Source organism: Micropterus salmoides, unplaced genomic scaffold (assembly GCF_014851395.1).
Source record: "Micropterus salmoides isolate LMB-PRFRI ecotype aquatic unplaced genomic scaffold, ASM1485139v1 Ms_hic_scaffold_720, whole genome shotgun sequence".
Lineage (NCBI taxonomy): Eukaryota > Metazoa > Chordata > Actinopteri > Centrarchiformes > Centrarchidae > Micropterus > Micropterus salmoides.
In genome coordinates, this window is record NW_024044483.1 from 9,663 (window position 1) to 30,278 (window position 20,616).

A 20,616-nucleotide genomic window follows, 5' to 3' on the forward strand; every position below is an offset into this window, starting at 1 on the left:
ACTTCACACCAAACTCCATTCAGATGTTTCTACATTGAACACTTTTAGATGTTGAAAAATCTGCCTTTAGCAGAACAAACTGTCCTGACTGAATTCTGCATGACCTGCTTATCTATCTATTATTTACATTTGATCATTCAATTTGATATTTGAGTTTAAGTTGCATGTAAATTAAAACACTTACAGTCTACAAAGAAAATATAGAATATATATTTAACACCTTTTAATCAGTTTGACCAATAAACAAATTAAGTTAACCTAATTTAGCTTTTTCCGGAGAAAAGTTCAACACATTTAATACTCGACAATTAATTATTAATATTCTTTCTTTAACAAGTCCTTTATTGTTTTTTACATTAAAAAATATCAGCAAATATATACAAATTCAATTCACACAGAGGAAACATGCCTTTCCCTTCCAGCTCGTCTGATTAACTTTTGTGAGATTTTAACCTCCTGGCGGAAGTAAACGGTGATCAAACTGTCGGGTTTATCAAACTGTAAAAAGACACAGAAGAGTGAAATAAAGACAAATAATAAACAGATTTCATGTCGTCACAGTTGATTTGTTATTGAGAAATTGCGTTTGTGTCTTTTTGGAAAACAATTTCATTAAAGATCAGAGAATCATTACAGTCATATATAAATATATTCTATTTTCCAGCATGTAAACATGTTTAGAGATAAAAGGCACAAAATACATCTGTAGAAAAATATAGAAAATATAAGCAGAGCATCAAATAAGACATTTATTTCACATGATGACACAGTTATCACCGACTCTTTGGTTTGAATTTATCAATAACGTCAGCGACTGAGGTATAAAACATAAATATACAGAGAGAAGAAGAAGAACAGACTGATTTCAGTGTTCCATCAGAAGAGAGATTCATTTCTAACCATGCACAGAGAAGCTGACTAGTGAGCACTTAACTAGCTAGTGTGCATCAGAGACCAGTTGCCCCGGACTCATACAGGCGGCCTGTGTGTGCCACGGTTTTGACCCGTCCTCAGCCCGGCGTCAACCCACACTGGAAGCTTTCAGCAGCGGAGCGTTCAGCCCGCCGCACGTTCATCACTTGTTGAGTGCTTCTACAACAGATCACAGCGCTCTGTGAACAGTTTTCACTGTCTAAGTCTGTTCCTCTCATTGTCAGTTTGTCTGTATAGTGGACTTAAAGTAGTTGATGGTATAAGACCCAGCAAACCAAAGAGAATGACTAGTTCACTTGTAAAAAGCAATTTTATGAAGTTAGAACAGAGAGAGCCTGACACCTAAAATAATTCGAACCATTTGAAAACTCTTATGTAACATTATTAGCTGTAAAGTAATTACTTTGAGGCAGCCTAGGCTTTTACTTGAGATGCAGTGGATTAATATGACTTATTTTTCAGTGTTACAATTGCCCCCGCACTCTGACTTCTTGCATTTAATTAAATATTTTAGTCTTGTTCTTATAAGTGAAAATATATCAATTGTATCATTAATTAGTTCACATATATGTGTTTCTTGAAACAAAAGATGATGAGTGTATCTCAAGTAGTTTGTGAGTTATTAAGGAAAATGTAAAATATGTTACAATTGCCCCCGGTCTCCCCTACACATAAGAAAGTAGCACTAAATTAGTTAGAGCAGATTAAACACTAGCTGGTGTACATTAGAAACCAGCTGATGGACACTACAATAGCTGAGGTTCGTTAGCATTAGAAGATAAATGTTAACATTACAAACTAACATTTAGCATTACAAACTAACCATTAGCATTAGAAGCTAACTGTTTAGCATTAACAACTAACATTTAGCATTAGAAACTAACCGTTGGCATTAGAAGCTAACTGTTTAGCATTAACAACTAACAGTTAGCATTACAAACTAACAGTTAGCATTACATACTAACCGTTAGCATTAGAAGCTAACTGTTTAGCATTAACAACTAACGGTTAGCATTAGAAACTAACAGTTAGCATTAGAAGCTAACTGTTTAGCATTAACAACTAACATTTAGCATTAGAAACTAACAGCATTAGAAACTAACTGTTTAGCATCAGAAACTAACTGTTTAGCATCAGAAACTAACTGTTTAGCATCAGAAACTAACTGTATAGCATTGACAACTAGCATTTAGCATTAGAAATTAGTATTTAGCTTTAGAAACTAACAGTTAGCATTAGAAACTAACTGTTAGCATTAGAAACTAACTGTTACACAGTACATAGCAGCTGGTAGCCTTTGGTAACTAGCAGGTGTGAACTACAAACAGGAGCACATTATAGAGAAACTTATTGCTGCACATTATACAAGTTAATTAAGATTGAAACTACCTAGTGCGCTTTATAAACCAGTTACTACATATCAGAATGTAGTTAGTTCACAGTGGAAAGTAATTAGTACACAGTAAAAAGTATTAAGTACACAAAATAAAGTTTTTGCATCAGTAACTTGCAGCAGATTAGAGGAAAGATGGAAATCTGTCTCACAATGAAAAGAAGAAGTTCTTGTTGGTTTGGAGAAACAATTGTAAATTATATTTTTCTTTTACATAAAGAAACAGTTTCAGATACTTAATCATTTCGACTTGGACCTTAAACACTGGAAGGTTAGTATCTTCGTTATGCTGTGTCACTTTAAGAGCCCGTTTTATGCTGAAGATAAAGCAGTCAGGTGTACAGTCACCTGAGTCCTGAAGAAAAACAGGAAAATGTTCAGCTTTCAGTCTTTTTTATCCCTCGAGATTTCTTTTGACTGTTTTATTCATCTGCCCCCCCCCCCACCACGAGAGCCTGCTGCAGGTGGATGAGACAGGTGAGTCTCTCACACACACACTCTCAGGTGTTTAGTTTCTGGTTTTGGGACACAGGCGACTCAGCAGGATCTCAGAGTACACCTGGTTCACTGGTCCTCTCACGTGATAGGATGAGGCTTTAGGCCATGCCTCTTGGTCTGGGTCCGGCACAGCTGATTGGCTGCTGAGTCCAGGTCCGGGTCTGGTGGATTTGGTTCTGTTGGTTGTGGACGTCGTTTCGTCTATAGGCCTGGGGGACTGAAGCTTCTCCACCTGTCACAGCAGAAGAAGAGTTGCCAACACCTGGTTTCAGTATCTGTTAACGAGGTTCAGGAGTTTTAAGAGTCGTGTTAACGATTAGAGAAACACCTTCTCAGATTGGTCTAGGTGCTGTGGATTCTCAGTGGATGTTCTGAGATATAAACTTGTCTATCGTCTACGTAAAGTGATGTTGGACGTTGACTGATCATTTTTCCAAGAGAGAGAATGAAAAAAGAAAATTCTTCCTTCAGGAACAAAACTATAAACATGAAATAAATAAAGTCGTTATCTGTTAATCAAGACAAACAGGGCAGAGTGATGTGATTGGCTGTTGCTTTAGGCGGAGCTGGCATGCAGCCGTCGTCACCAGAGAACCGTCCGAACAGGTCGACTGAGCAGCTCATTATGGCCAGTCTTCTGCTGGGCGGCGACCTCTAGTTGCCGTGGTAATTATGAAGGAGCTAAAGAGGAGGTCAGGTGACATAGTACAAAGAGCGACAAAGTCCACATCATGAGGTGGAAAGACGGGTCAAACAGAAGCAAGACTTTCATCACTGAGACCTGGGTTCAAATCTGGTGTGAAACCAAGTCAGGGAAGACTTGTTTAGAGTTTTAAGTTAAATAAAGTTACGGTCTTACATCATGTAATGTACTAAATTTAACCCAATCCACCACCTTTTCATAAACTTAACCAAACCACTACCTTTTCCCTAACCAAACCACCACCTTTTCATAAACCTAACCAATCCACCACCTTTTCATAAACCTAACCAAACCACCACCTTTTCATAAACCTAACCAATCCACCACCTTTTCATAAACCTAACCAAACCACCACCTTTTCATAAACCTAACCAAACCACCACCTTTTCATAAACCTAACCAAACCACCACCTTTTCATAAACCTAACCAATCCACCACCTTTTCATAAACCTAACCAAACCACCACCTTTTCATAAACCTAACATGTCCACCACCGTTTCATAAACCTAACCAAACCACCACCTTTTTATAAACCTAACATGTCCACCACCGTTTCATAAACCTAACCAATCCACCACCTTTTCATAAACCTAACCAAACCACCACCTTTTCATAAACCTAACCAATCCACCACCTTTTCATAAACCTAACCAAACCACCACCTTTTCATAAACCTAACCAATCCACCACCTTTTCATAAACCTAACCAATCCACCACCTTTTCATAAACCTAACCAAACCACCATCTTTTCATAAACCTAACCAAACCACCATCTTTTCATAAACCTAACCAAACCACCATCTTTTCATAAACCTAACCAATCCACCACCTTTTCATAAACCTAACCAAACCACCACCTTTTCATAAACCTAACCAAACCACCATCTTTTCATAAACCTAACATGTCCACCACCGTTTCATAAACCTAACATGTCCACCACCGTTTCATAAACCTAACCAATCCACCACCTTTTCATAAACCTAACCAATCCACCACCTTTTCATAAACCTAACCAAACCACCACCTTTTCATAAACCTAACCAAACCACCACCTTTTCATAAACCTAACCAAACCACCACCTTTTCATAAACCTAACATGTCCACCACCGTTTCATAAACCTAACCAAACCACCACCTTTTCATAAACCTAACCAATCCACCACCTTTTCATAAACCTAACCAAACCACCACCTTTTCATAAACCTAACCAATCCACCACCTTTTCATAAACCTAACCAATCCACCACCTTTTCATAAACCTAACCAAGCCACCACCGTTTCATAAACCTAACCAAACCACCACCTTTTCATAAACCTAACATGTCCACCACCGTTTCATAAACCTAACCAAACCACCACCTTTTCATAAACCTAACCAATCCACCACCTTTTCATAAACCTAACCAAGCCACCACCGTTTCATAAACCTAACCAAACCACCACCTTTTCATAAACCTAACATGTCCACCACCGTTTCATAAACATAACCAAACCACCACCTTTTCATAAACCTAACATGTCCACCACCGTTTCATAAACCTAACCAATCCACCACCTTTTCATAAACCTAACCAATCCACCACCTTTTCATAAACCTAACCAATCCACCACCTTTTCATAAACCTAACCAATCCACCACCTTTTCATAAACCTAACATGTCCACCACCGTTTCCTAAACTTACCTTGAGGAAATCCACATCAGCCCTGACTCCTCGTATATGTTCCTCTGAGGATCCATAAACATATTATTCAACACATTCTCACTCCAACTCAACACATACGGATGCTTGGTCAGACCCCTTGGTGTTGCTTTTTATTGCCATGGGCACCCATTAGTATAGTTTTTGAATGTGTAGGGCTCAAGTTAACAACAATAAATAAGCAACGTCCGTTTAGCCTTTAAAAAAAAAGTATATGTTAACGTTGCGACAGGTTGCAATTTGGTTTGATTTCAAAAAAGATCATGGTTACGTTACTTACGTAAGTTAAGAAACGTTAGTTGTGTAACTTAAGCAACTTAAAAACATTCAATGTTGACATTTTGTTTTACATGAACACCTGTCCTGGTTGAAAGTCCGGTTTCTGGCCCACCGCAGCCACCTCCTTACTCTGTCTCTGTGCTTGCTTCCCCCAGTGCGTTACAAACTGACACCAACGGGTCTTGAACATGCGTCAGTATATGACGACTTGGAAGTGAGAACGGGTTGTATTATTTACTGATCTGTAAAGTTACCTCGTGAAAGTGGCAGCCACACCGCCCCTGCAGGAACTCTTTGTACCGACCCATTGTGATGCTGAATGTGTCAATTGCCTCGTACCCATAATGCTTTGCTGTGGTGATGATGTTACGGTTCTCCCTGTAGAGCTTCTGGATCTCCTTCTGAAAGGTCACAACAAACAAACAAACGATCATTGTGTGAGAGTGCGTTGATATAAAATCAAGCAGACGTGCAGCAGGAAGCAGAAACATACCAGACTGAGAGACCGGATCCCGTCTACAGGAAGGTGGAAACCCATCCCCAGAGACTTCACCACCACCAGGACGTCACCCAGAGACTCTCTGGGGGGGGGGGAGGGGCAAAGTGACCACGTGTGTCATAGAAACCACACTCAGGTTATAACTTAAAACAACACTTATGCAATTTAGCAAACGTCTGTAGACCACAATCACATGACGTCTCAAGTGAAGGCAAGTTTATTTGTATAGCAACAAGGTCATTCAAAGTGCTTTACATAAAACATAAAAACAACAGGGAAATATAAAAAAGGCTTTCCCACCTTTGCTCATTTTACTCCTTTGATTCCGAATCTCCCACTCTATCCCCCCTTCAGTTACTTAGGGACTCTAACGCTAAGGGGACTCTAACCCTTCTTTAGATACAGTCATCACTGTAAATCCAGAATGTCCACACTACAAACTCTGGTAAAAGTGGTTGACAGCGGGCCCTGTCAACAAGTTAACAGCGGACAAAACAGGGACTCTAATCCTTGTAATTCTACTCGGCTCTGTTAACTGAGGATCAGCTGAGTGAGACGGTAGAATCAAAAGAGCACTCTAAGCTTTTTAAATAGTGTCTAAAAACATGAGAGCTGCAGATTCTGGATCAGTGAGGTAGTTTAGTGCAGTGATCCTCAGATGCACCTGCTCACCTGTTCAGCACCTCTCGGACCGTCTTCAGGTGATCCGTGTTGAGCCACTGCACTCCACCCACCACCAGAACTGTCAGGTTTGAGTTCACCAGAGGTCGTGACCTTCAGGGGAGAAACTCATCAGGACATGAGCAGCACAGTGTGACCCCCCCCCCCCCACCCCCCATCAGGACTGGTCCTCTCACCTGTCCAGCAGCTGCAGCAGAGCCTGTCTGAACGTGGGTCTCTGGTTCTTCTGCAGCCAGAACTGAGGATAATACGAGTAGCTGACGAGGGTCCGTCCCCCATTCAGGTTCCTGTAGACCAGCGTGTCGTGAGCTTTGCCCCAGTCCTCCAGGCTGGAGTTCACCCGCTCCATCAGGAAGTACATCATCCCACGATTGGTCGAGTCGCCGATAAACAAAACCTGAAGAGAGACGGGAAGGTTCATGTTCAACAGGTGATACACATCAAGACACCTGTCCCGTGTTGGACCACATGGAAGACCTCATGTTGGACCACATGTTAGACCGCATATTGGACCTCATATTGGACCACATGTTAGACCACATGTTGGACCACATGTTGGACCACATGTTGGACCACATGTTAGATCACATGTTGGACCACATGTTGGACCACATGTTGGACCACATGTTAGATCACATGTTGGACCACATGTTAGATCACATGTTGGACCACATGTTGGACCACATGTTGGACCACATGTTGGACCACATGTTGGACCACCCGCTGGACCACATGTTAGACTGCATATTGGACCTCATATTGGACCACATGTTGGACCACATGTTAGACCACATGTTAGACCACATATTAGATCACATGTTGGACCACATGTTAGATCACATGTTGGACCGCATGTTAGACCGCATGTTAGACCGCATGTTAGACCACATATTAGATCACATGTTGGACCACATGTTAGATCACATGTTGGACCACATGTTGGACCACATGTTGGACCACATGTTAGATCACATGTTGGACCACATGTTGGACCACATGTTGGACCACATGTTGGACCACCTGCTGGACCACATGTCGACCTCACCTTCCTGTTGGTCATACAGTCCTGCAGAAGGGGGCGGTCCACTAGCGGGTGATAACAGCTGTCAGGTTGCCAGGCAACCTCCCTCCAATCACACGTCCTGTTATCAGAACAGCTGAGACACGGAACCACCCACCGACCTGAGACAGGTGAGACAGGTGAGACAGTATAAAATATACAATTTACAAACAGAAACAGAAATTTTACAGTTTGTCTTTCAGTTTTTATTGTGATCCTGGAGTTCCTTCTGCTGCTGCTAAGATTCATCTTAGCTCAAAGTTTTCCAAAGAAGGTCAAAGTCAAGGGCAACTGGACTTGGTTGAAGATTTCTTGGTCTTTCATCCAAGTCCAGTTGCCCTGGGAGACTGAGAACCTTCACAGACATTAGCTTAGCTTAGCTTAGCTTAGCTTGGTTTGTCTTAACTTAATCAGATATTTTCTAAAGTGAAATCTGATCACAATCTGAACAGTCTGACGGAGCTGATCGATACTGAACCTGCCCATGTGAGAGACAGGAAGTGACACCAGACCTGGTACGTGTCCCGAGTTGCAGGTCTGAAGTGGACTCTGAGACTGGATGAAAGGCTGGAGACCGCAGGACCGACCGGGCTGGACCAGCAGACCACAGTCCTGAAACACAGAGTCCAGAACAGGAAGGGGGTCAGGTAACTGTCGGTACGGAGGGCCGGACTGAATGCGATGTCATCTGTGCAGCGAGTCTGTTTTTACTCATCAGTGAATAAAGAGGCTCCAGTCAAACAGACTTTTTACCAACTTTCCTCACATCACAATGAAACTCTGACAGGAAACATAACCATTCATTTTTTATATGCAAATGAGGCATTTCCTCATTAAATATGCGCTGATTTGCATATCACGCAAATCCATTTTCCAGCACATAGATAAGAGTCCGATGAATTTTTTTGGTTTTATTGGCTTCAGACATTTGCAGAACGCTTTATCAAAATCTAGTGATTTGTTCAAAATTTCCCTTAAAATCTGAAAATTGGCTGAATGAATTTTTGGACCCCAGAAACGTTTTAGAAACAAAGGTGTGAAGAATCCCTGACATTTCCCAGCATGCAACAGGAACACACAGGTGGAGCCCAGTGATAGTCTCTGCTCCTTCTTCTCTGATCTGTTCCTTCTGTTCTCACTTTTAAATCAAACCTTTCTTCTTCTTCTCTTTTGTGTCACAGATCTCTGGCGAGCGACGTCCCATCATCCTCTGCCGCTGTCAGAGGTCAGAGGTCAGATAAACCCGACCGGCCCAGTGCTCAGAGGCCCCGTGGGAGCCGCCACGTCTGGCCCCGACTTCAGAGCTGCCGCCGCCACACACGTCCTCACAAACACACACTCTTCTTCTTCTGCTGCAGGTTTCGGCGCGGCGGCGTCACATTCTGCACGGTGGCGTCGCAGCTCACAACAAAGTGCAACAAGAAAACTTAACAGGGATTTTCTTGTTCGTACCTGAGCTCAGAGTAAACGGACAGGACGCTGGTCTGAGAACAGCCGCCACCGCCAGAACACACAACTCCCACTGGAAAACACCAAACAGGCCGGCGGCGCTTTCATCTGACAACAACTGTGCTGCTCGGCGCCACGGACGCAACCTTTTGTCTTTTAATGTCATTTAGCATCAATAACCGGCTTTATATTTCTGATCAATAACCACAGAAAGAAGGTTTCGTCCAGATCACCTGAGTCGTTTTTAACAATATTTTGAAGAAATGTGAAATGCAGCAGCGTCCCCAGGGTCCCCAGGGTCCCCAGTGTACCAAGCATCCCCAGTGTACCAAGCGTCCCCAGCGTCCCCAGTGTACCAAGTGTCCCCAGCGTCCCCAGGGTCCCCAGTGTACCAAGCATCCCCAGTGTACCAAGCGTCCCCAGCGTCCCCAGTGTACCAAGCATCCCCAGTGTACCAAGCATCCCCAGTGTACCAAGCATCCCCAGCGTCCCCAGTGTACCAAGTGTCCCCAGCGTCCCCAGTGTACCAAGCGTCCCCAGTGTACCAAGCATCCCCAGCGTCCCCAGTGTACCAAGTGTCCCCAGCGTCCCCAGTGTCCCCAGTGTACCAAGCATCCCCAGTGTACCAAGCGTCCCCAGCGTCCCCAGTGTACCAAGTGTCCCCAGCGTCCCCAGGGTCCCCAGTGTACCAAGCATCCCCAGTGTACCAAGCGTCCCCAGCGTCCCCAGTGTACCAAGCATCCCCAGTGTACCAAGCATCCCCAGTGTACCAAGCGTCCCCAGCGTCCCCAGTGTACCAAGTGTCCCCAGCGTCCCCAGCGTCCCCAGTGTACCAAGCATCCCCAGTGTACCAAGCATCCCCAGCGTCCCCAGTGTACCAAGCATCCCCAGTGTACCAAGCGTCCCCAGCGTCCCCAGTGTACCAAGCATCCCCAGTGTACCAAGCGTCCCCAGCGTCCCCAGTGTACCAAGTGTCCCCAGCGTCCCCAGTGTCCCCAGCGTCCCCAGTGTACCAAGCATCCCCAGTGTACCAAGCGTCCCCAGGGTCCCCAGTGTACCAAGCATCCCCAGTGTACCAAGCGTCCCCAGGGTCCCCAGTGTACCAAGCATCCCCAGTGTACCAAGCGTCCCCAGCGTCCCCAGTGTACCAAGTGTCCCCAGCGTCCCCAGGGTCCCCAGGGTCCCCAGTGTACCAAGCATCCCCAGTGTACCAAGCGTCCCCAGCGTCCCCAGTGTACCAAGTGTCCCCAGCGTCCCCAGTGTCCCCAGCGTCCCCAGTGTACCAAGCATCCCCAGTGTACCAAGTGTCCCCAGCGTCCCCAGTGTACCAAGTGTCCCCAGCGTCCCCAGTGTCCCCAGCGTCCCCAGTGTACCAAGCATCCCCAGTGTACCAAGTGTCCCCAGCGTCCCCAGTGTACCAAGTGTCCCCAGCGTCCCCAGTGTACCAAGCATCCCCAGTGTACCAAGCGTCCCCAGCGTCCCCAGTGTACCAAGTGTCCCCAGCGTCCCCAGTGTCCCCAGCGTCCCCAGTGTACCAAGCATCCCCAGTGTACCAAGCGTCCCCAGTGTCCCAAGCATCCCAAGCATCCCGAGTGTACCAAGCGTCCCCAGTGTCCCCAGCGTCCCCAGGGTCCCCAGCATCCCCAGGGTCCCCAGTGTAAATGACACCTATGGATGGAAGTTACTCAGCTTTTCTGTTGTTGGTTTGAATCTTGCATCAAATGTAAAATGTATTATTACTATATGAGTATGTATTTTTATGATTATTGTATTACTAACATGTATAATTACAGGTTTAATATGTCTAGTTGAGCAGCATGAACACGTTTGCAGCCAGGGGAAGAAAAACAGATGAAATAATTGTGTTTCTGAATTCCTTGGATTTCTTCACTGACAGATAATTCCTGAAGTTCAGCTCACAGAGGAAAGTTCACATGATGAAGGTGCACGTTGGTCGTTCACATATGAAACGATATTAAACATATGAAGGTCGGAGGTGTGAGGCTTGAACTTTGACTCTTATTGTCTGACTGAGCTGAGATCTTGAACTTCATGTCTTGACTGATTTGTCTGTTTCTGATTGTTGAATATTAGTTTAGTTTACAGCTGATGTTTGGCTGCTGATAATAAACGGAGGATGAACAGTAACAGCGGCTGTTTCTTTCCTGTGTTTCTTGTGAGTTTTTTGCCGCAGGACAGAAATATTGCAGTACTTTTAAGTGTACTTTCTTGTATGAACATGTGGAAGTGAATAATTTGTCTTTCTTGTTTCCGTCTGAGTTTAAAGTCTGTTTTTCGTGTGAAAGTGTTGGTTCTCAGTGAAACTTTTCTCTTTACACGACTCCAACAGGAATAATCCTGTTTGATCAAAGAGCCGAACTGATCTCAGATCTGATGTGAAGCGACTCTGCGGATCAACACGTCGGCTGAAGCCTCATTAGCTCCGAGACCCGGACCTCCCGAAACCAGAGAAACCCTCTGCTGAACTGGATGTTAACGAGGATCCATGTGGGTCTGTTAGAGCTGAAGCTGCAGCAGGACGCCTCAGATGTTTGTTCACATTCTTTCTGTCGTCCGTCTGAATTTATTCCTTCTTGATTTCAAACATGTGTTGGTTCTGACGGGTTTCTGGCTCCGACTCTGCTGCTGGAGTTTAAATGTTCGTGACTGAAGGTGCTGCTGAGACAGATCACATGAGGACACCAGGACACCAGATTTATTTTGGGGAAAACGGGACATTTTAGCTCGGTGGTCAACGTGTCAATAAAAGATCCAGTTTTAGTATCTACCAAATAAAAATGGTTTGATGTTCTGTGACCATGGTAACAGGACACCAGCCTGTTCAGTCCTCCAGAGCTGCTGTTTCTGTGTCAGCAGGCGTGCCGCCATCACACACTGCAACTCCGCCATGTTTGTAGTTCTTCTGTAAATCTCAGTAGTACAAGTCCAGTGAAAAATCTTAAATGGAACAAAGTTAAAAACAACGTTTACGTCACCAAAACAGTCATTTTAGATCTGAAATTAACAGTAAAATGATTTCACTGTAGGATCAACTGAAGACCAGCTGCTCTGTCTGCCTTCATCAATATTATACATCATATATATAGAAGAAATAAAGCTTCTATTCACAGGCTGCTCCAACGTGTTGACTTTCCTTCCTCTGCTGCAGAAGAACTTTAACTCATTACTGATCCCTGTCTTTACCTCCTCTGCTTATTCTGCAGCAGCTAACACTCTTTTCTACCTGACAAACAACATGAAACTAACCCATCAGGTTAGCACACAGCTAGCGCCCTGTTAGCACTTAATTAGCTGTTGACTGTTTAAATGATGAGACACTCCAGGCTGCTGGTCTGTAAATGCTTCAGGAGCTGGAAGCTACAGCCAGCGTGAACGGAGAAGAAAGGTTATTTAAGGTGAAGGATGAAAGCTGCAGTGAGCTCAGATCCTGGATCAGGTCCATCTGGACCCATCAGCAGAGACAGGATCATGATCCAGAGATGCAGGGAAGTCTGATCCTCACATCCTCAACATGTGTTCCAGAGCAGCTACTGTGCTGCAGCCACAGACAGACAAAGAGCAACGCTAAAGCAGCAGTAGCACCGACGCTGCTGTTTAAAAGCTGGCAGAGACTAAAACAGTCCATCAGCTAAACCAGCAACGACAGTCAGCTGCGACCTCTTCTTCTTTCACGCCTCCGGTTCTTTTCTCTTAATCCATTGACTTTCCCAAAAAACCTTATTTAAAGAGTTTTAAGCCTTGAACTGATCCAACCAGCTACGATATGAACCATGACCGTAAAAACTTTTGAATCTGCAAGAAAAATGTTAAAGAGACAAAGAAGGTCCCAGACTGCGAACATCAGTATTTAAATGAGTGAAGGAACTACTTTTCCCATGAACCACTACGAATGATACCTTTTCCAAGGACGTCCTACCACAGACGGTACAGTTACCTCAGCAAAGTCTAAATCTTCAAGTCTTCATTCTGTCTAGATCTTGATGATCATCAGGAACTAAACTGGACCTGTAGAAGACGCTGGTCCTGTCGGCCCTGTTATAAGGGCGAGACGTGGAAAATGAATCAGGCAGATGACCAAGCAGAAGATGCCTCAGACAGATCCACTGGGAAGATCATGAGAGTGAGAAGAATTGATTAAGAAGGCATGAAACCACTGCGAGCAGGAAGATGGAAGATGATTTGGCACAGACAGGCTCGAGAAACCATGACGACATGGCGCCAGAACCACGTGGAGACATCCAGCGGAGAAAGAGGCGGGCTGGGACGAAGCACGAGTGATTGATTAATCAGTGGAGGAGGAAACAGATCACAGATCAGCATCTGTTCCTATCAAATAAAAGAAACGAGGGAACTGGCTCAAAGGAGAGTCCACTCAGGTCGGATCCTTGATTTGGACCCGTTACTATGGAAACCAGGCTCTCTGCACCGCACAGAATACAGACTGAGCTGCCATGGCAACGCCAACGACCAGAGAGCGATTCGGCTTTTGATGCTCGGAGAAGAACAACGATGGTTTTCACGTGTTGAATAAAAGTGAGTCCATCTGGAGGTTAGAAGGCGCTGATCCACACAAAGAAAATACCTCAGTCAAGTATAATATATATATATATATATATATATATGCACACAGTGTAAGTATGTACAGTATCTCACCAAAGTGAGTCACACCTCACGTTTGCTCACTACTTTACACTGTTATACAAGCTGCGCGCTCACTACTTTACACTGTTATACAAGCTGCACGCTCACTACTTTACGCTGTTATACAAGCTGCGCGCTCACTACTTTACGCTGTTATACAAGCTGCGCGCTCACTACTTTACGCTGTTATACAAGCTGCGCGCTCACTACTTTACGCTGTTATACAAGCTGCGCGCTCACTACTTTACGCTGTTATACAAGCTGCGCGCTCACTACTTTACGCTGTTATACAAGCTGCGCGCTCACTACTTTACGCTGTTATACAAGCTGCACGCTCCCTACTTTACGCTGTTATACAAGCTGCACGCTCGCTACTTTACGCTGTTATACAAGCTGCACGCTCGCTACTTTACGCTGTTATACAAGCTGCACGCTCGCTACTTTACACTGTTGTACAAGCTGCACGCTCGCTACTTTACGCTGTTATACAAGCTGCACGCTCACTACTTTACGCTGTTATACAAGCTGCACGCTCGCTACTTTACACTGTTATACAAGCTGCACGCTCGCTACTTTACACTGTTATACAAGCTGCACGCTCACTACTTTACGCTGTTATACAAGCTGCACGCTCACTACTTTACACTGTTATACAAGCTGCACGCTCACTACTTTACACTGTTATACAAGCTGCACGCTCACTACTTTACGCTGTTATACAAGCTGCACGCTCACTACTTTACACTGTTACAAGCTGCACGCTCACTACTTTACACTGTTATACAAGCTGCACGCTCACTTACATTTATATTGGAGCAAAGAGTCATTTCTTCAGTGTTGAAACATGAAAAGATAGAATCAGATGAAATATTTCACTTTCTGTGGAATGATTCTAGAATATATGGAGGTTTCACTGTTTGACTTGAACTACGGAAAGAAATGAACTTTTCCGGGATCTTCTAATTTTCTGAGATGCACCTATGTGTCTACATATACAGGCCTATGTATATAAACAGAGAGAGAGAGACGTCATGATGAATCAGAACAGTGAAGCAGGGCTTCGTCCAATCACATTGTTTACAGCCTTTAATAGTTCAGCTCACAAACTCAGTGACGATGTTTATTGTAACAACATCTGTAAAATATCACAGTCTGATATTCATAAATTAATCAGACTCACAGAAAGATTCACTTTTTCTACAGCTTTCTACTTGGATCAGCCAGAACATTACGACCACCTGCGGGTCGCGACACAGGCCTCCCTGACCCGTCTCCGTGGACTTTACACTTTTAATAGCACATAAAGAAGAGCAGGACCTGTGATCAGGTGTGTAAGGACCTGGGGGGGAGGGGCACCTGTCTACCTGTCAGCAGCTGTACTTTTATCTTCACATGACTGAACTTCAAACAAGTGACCCCACACCGCATCAATGGCCCCTCTATTATGCAGGGGCCCCTTCGCCGACCCCACAGCAGGATGAGGGAACACCTACTCTCTTCATCTACCTGTCTGTCTGAAGCTACAGGTAGATCACAGGTGCAACATGGTGAAACAAGAGAAGAAGAGAAAGAATCAAAGAAGAATCCAGAGAAGCGGTTTCACGGCTTCGCTTCGTCATAGACTTCATCCAGACCAGATGTTTCATTCTCCAACAGAGAGCAGGAATTTATTCTTTCATGAAAACACATTTAATCCTCTGAGACAACTGGTGAATATAAAAACATAAATTCAGTTCCAGGACATTTTGGGACCGTCTGTGTGGTCGCTCTGTGTTTTTTGTCTTCGTTGTGTCTCTGAAGGAAAATGTCCTCAGATGTCCTCAGAGAGAAATGGACATCAGGATTTGTTGGACGCAGCCTCACGTTTCCTCTGAGCTCTGCAGCCATCAGGGCGCCCCGCTGTTAAACCACAGACGGTACAAAAGAAGTGGGCGCCGTGACGTCACCCGTTGGGTTGTGGACCGCCGTTCTGAAGCCTCCAGTTTGGAATTTAGTCGTCACCATCTTGACTTTTTGGAACCAACTGGACCATATTTGGACGAGAGGGTGGAGCTAGCTAGCTTGGTTAGCAAGGTTTAACTGGGATGTTAGCTGGGATGCTAATTTTAGCTAGTGACAAACAGGCTTAAAATAAAACGCACTCACTGAAAAATGAGCAGCCGACTCCTGATGAGCTTTTTCAGCAGCGCTGGTTAAATGTACACAGAGCAGCGGATACAAGTCGCCTCTATCCTGATTGACAGCTTGTCAGTCAGCTTGTAGCCCCGCCCTAAAGCTGGTCTCTGTTCCTCTAAATGGGACCATAATTACTAAATGAACATCATGCTGTGTTGAAGAAGACTTGAAACTAGCGACTGAGACCACAAACTCATCAGGAAAGTGTTTACTGAGGGAATAAATCAGCTGACAAGTAGAAACATTTTCTCAGAGACTTCTATACAATCACACTTCTTTCTGAAACCAGGGGAGTCGCCCCCTGCTGGCTGCTGGAGAGGACGCAGGTTTAAGTCGCCCCCTGCTGGCTGCTGGAGAGGACGCAGCTTTAAGTCGCCCCCTGCTGGCTGCTGGAGAGGACGCAGGTTTAAGGCGCCCCCTGCTGGCTGCTGGAGAGGACGCAGGTTTAAGGCGCCCCCTGCTGGCTGTTAGAGAGGACGCAGGTTTAAGGCGCCCCCTGCTGGCTGCTGGAGAGGACGCAGGTTTAAGTCGCCCCCTGCTGGCTGCTAGAGAGGACGCAGGTTTAAGGCGCCCCCTGCTGGCTGCTAGAGAGGACGCAGGTTTAAGGCGCCCCCTGCTGGCAGCTAGAGAGGACGCAGGTTTAAGTCGCCCCCTGCTGGCTGCTAGAGAGGACGCAGGTTTAAGTCGCCCCCTGCTGGCTGCTAGAGAGGACGCAGGTTTAAGGCGCCCCCTGCTGGCTGCTGGAGAGGACGCAGGTTTAAGTCGCCCCCTGCTGGCTGCTAGAGAGGACGCAGGTTTAAGTCGCCCCCTGCTGGCTGCTGGAGAGGACGCAGGTTTAAGTCGCCCCCTGCTGGCTGCTGGAGAGGACGCAGCTTTAAGTCGCCCCCTGCTGGCTGCTGGAGAGGACGCAGCTTTAAGTCGCCCCCTGCTGGCTGCTAGAGAGGACGCAGGTTTAAGTCGCCCCCTGCTGGCTGCTAGAGAGGACGCAGGTTTAAGTCGCCCCCTGCTGGCTGCTAGAGAGGACGCAGGTTTAAGGCGCCCCCTGCTGGCTGCTGGAGAGGACGCAGGTTTAAGTCGCCCCCTGCTGGCTGCTAGAGAGGACGCAGGTTTAAGTCGCCCCCTGCTGGCTGCTAGAGAGGACGCAGGTTTAAGTCGCCCCCTGCTGGCTGCTGGAGAGGACGCAGGTTTAAGTCGCCCCCTGCTGGCTGCTGGAGAGGACGCAGCTTTAAGTCGCCCCCTGCTGGCTGCTGGAGGACGCAGCTTTAAGTCGCCCCCTGCTGGCTGCTAGAGAGGACGCAGGTTTAAGTCGCCCCCTGCTGGCTGCTGGAGAGGACGCAGCTTTAAGTCGCCCCCTGCTGGCTGTTAGAGAGGACGCAGGTTTAAGGCGCCCCCTGCTGGCTGCTGGAGAGGACGCAGGTTTAAGGCCCCCTGCTGGCTGCTAGAGAGGACGCAGGTTTAAGGCGCCCCCTGCTGGCTGTTAGAGAGGACGCAGGTTTAAGGCGCCCCCTGCTGGCTGCTGGAGAGGACGCAGGTTTAAGTCGCCCCCTGCTGGCTGCTAGAGAGGACGCAGGTTTAAGGCGCCCCCTGCTGGCTGCTAGAGAGGACGCAGGTTTAAGGCGCCCCCTGCTGGCTGCTAGAGAGGACGCAGGTTTAAGTCGCCCCCTGCTGGCTGCTAGAGAGGACGCAGGTTTAAGTCGCCCCCTGCTGGCTGCTAGAGAGGACGCAGGTTTAAGTCGCCCCCTGCTGGCTGCTGGAGAGGACGCAGGTTTAAGTCGCCCCCTGCTGGCTGCTGGAGAGGACGCAGGTTTAAGTCGCCCCCTGCTGGCTGCTGGAGAGGACGCAGGTTTAAGGCGCCCCCTGCTGGCAGCTAGAGAGGACGTAGGTTTAAGGCGCCCCCTGCTGGCAGCTAGAGAGGACGCAGGTTTAAGGCGCCCCCTGCTGGCTGCTGGAGAGGACGCAGGTTTAAGTCGCCCCCTGCTGGCTGCTGGAGGGGACGCAGGTTTAAGTCGCCCCCTGCTGGCTGCTGGAGAGGACGCAGGTTTAAGTCGCCCCCTGCTGGCTGCTAGAGAGGACGCAGGTTTAAGTCGCCCCCTGCTGGCTGCTGGAGAGGACGCAGGTTTAAGTCGCCCCCTGCTGGCCGCTAGAGAGGACGCAGGTTTAAGTCGCCCCCTGCTGGCTGCTGGAGAGGACGCAGGTTTAAGTCGCCCCTGCTGGCTGCTGGAGAGGACGCAGGTTTAAGGGTTCAGCTTTCAGACCCGGAGGATCCTGTTTGAGTGGACGAGAGGAATTTAAAAGACATGAGGTGAAAATGTGTTTGAAATAAGCGAGTGGTGTTTTCTCTTCAACCCTCAGGGGCCACAGATGTTTGATGCTCAGAGCTTCTTTCACTGACGTGTCAGCAGATTGTTGACGGTTTGATGTTTTCTGGCTTTCCATGTTTAACACGGAGCAGCTTGGCGTGCTGGTTTGTGTCAGAGCGCTTTCCTTTAAATTATGTCCACATGTTCGTCAGCTCAGCTATACAAGCTCATTTCTGCCTTTTCCCACTGTTTCTAAAATGTCTTTAATCTCACCTGACCGTGACATCATATCCAATAGGAAAACAGCTGACCTACCTGCAGGAAGCTGCACGTCACATGATCCCCGAACATAGGCAGACTGGGCCGGCTCTCGCGGTACACGTGGACGGTGTAGATGGTCATGACGGCAGGCTCCGTCTCAGCGCCGTCCGTCACCAGGATGCTGATCCTGCTGTTGCCAAGGCCGACCGGGTAGTTTGCCATCCTGAAGAATAAGAACCTTTAGTAATGTGGACTTTGGGCTCAGAAGTCAGAAGTCAGGGGTCCTGGTCTCACCTGGGGCCTCGGTGCTCATCCAGGTGAACCCGACAGGCTGAACTGACAGGCTCCGGCCGGATTCGAATTGTCACCGTGTCAAAGGTCACCTCGGCACGATACTCTCTCACCTCGGGGCTGAAGGACGGGGTCAGAGTGAGGGGGGGGTCAGTGTAGATCTGTCTGAGGTGGGAGTCCGAACAGGGGCCTGAAAAACAAACACCTGTTAAAGGTCCAGGGTGTAATATTTAATCACTGTGTGTTCAGTGGTGTGTACAGACCTGACATAATAAACCGTTTTTTTTTATTACCTTAGAATGAGACATTTCTATCTACAGACACCGCCGCTGCTCTTACATGGACGTCACCATGTTGCACCACCATGTTTCTACTGTAGTCCGAACGGACAAACTGCTCTACAGAGCGTGCTTCATCACTACGTTGAATACATACAAAACGCTGTGTCTCCAGCTGTTTTACATATTGACAAGTTGTGTTAACGATGTCTCACCTTCAGCCTCGTCCTGTAGAGACGCCAGAGCTGACTCCTGATTGGTCAGTTTTTCTGTCTCATCAGTTCTGCAGGAAACATGAAAAACACCACTTACAACAGCAATAACTACAAAACAACAGCATCAGCAAAAACAACTACAACAGCAGCAACAGCAACAACTAAAACACCAGCAACAACAACAGCAGAAAAAGCAACAACTACAACACCAGCAACAACTACAAAAGCAGCAAAAGCAACAACTACAACACCAACACAACTACAACAACTGCAGCAGCAGCAACTACAACAACAACAACTACAACAACTGCAGCAGCAGCAGTAACTACTCACAACAACAGCAGCAGGAGCACTACAACAACAACAACAACAACTACAACAACTGCAGCAGCAGCAGTAACTACATCAACAACCACAGCAACTACTACAACAGCAGCAGCAACAACAACTACAACAACAGCAGCAGCAGCAGTAACAAAATCAACAACAACAGCAACTACTACGACAGCAGCAGCAACAACAGCTACAACAGCAACAACTACAACAGCAGCAACAGCAACGACAACAGCAGCAGCAGCAACAAAAACTACAACAACAATGAAAACAGCAGCAGTAACAACAACTACAACAACAGCAGCAGCAGTAACAAAATCAACAACAACAGCAACTACTACGACAGCAGCAGCAGCAGCAGCAGCACAGCAACAACTACAACAACAACAGAAGCAATAACAACAACTACAACAGCAACGACAACAGCAGCAGCAGCAGCAGCAACAACTACAACAACTACAACAACAGCAGCAACAGCAACAACTACAGCAACAACAGAAGCAGCAGCAACAACAACTACACAACAACAGAAGCAACAGCAACAACAACAACAGAAGCAGCAGCAACAACAACTACAACAACAATGACAACAGCAGCAGTAACAACACTACAACAACAGCAGCAGCAGCATAACAAAATCACAACAGCAACTACTACAACAGCAGCAGCAGCAACAACTAAAACAACAGAAGCAGCAACAGCAACAACTACAACAACAACAGAAGCAGCAACAGCAACAACTACAACAACAACAGAAGCAATAACAACAACTACAACAGCAACGACAACAGCAGCAGCAGCAGCAACAACTACAACAACTACACAACAGCAGCAACAACTACAGCAACAACAGAAGCAGCAGCAACAACAACTACAACAACAACAGAAGCAACAGCAACAA

The 20,616-nt window shown here is 46.4% G+C and overlaps 1 protein-coding gene across 1 annotated transcript; it reads right to left on the bottom strand.

The window, feature by feature from the left end:
• Positions 1-545: 545 nt before the first annotated feature.
• Positions 546-19,450, bottom strand: LOC119892835 (cadherin-like and PC-esterase domain-containing protein 1; the record flags this gene model as incomplete). The annotated part of the gene is given in 10 exon segments (XM_038704849.1): positions 546-3,056; positions 5,766-5,912; positions 6,005-6,092; positions 6,683-6,784; positions 6,868-7,088; positions 7,737-7,873; positions 8,264-8,363; positions 18,653-18,821; positions 18,893-19,079; positions 19,383-19,450. Coding segments are annotated over 10 exon segments (1,441 nt in total), but the record flags the coding sequence as incomplete, so codon positions are not given.
• Between the last annotated feature and the right edge of the window lie 1,166 nt (positions 19,451-20,616).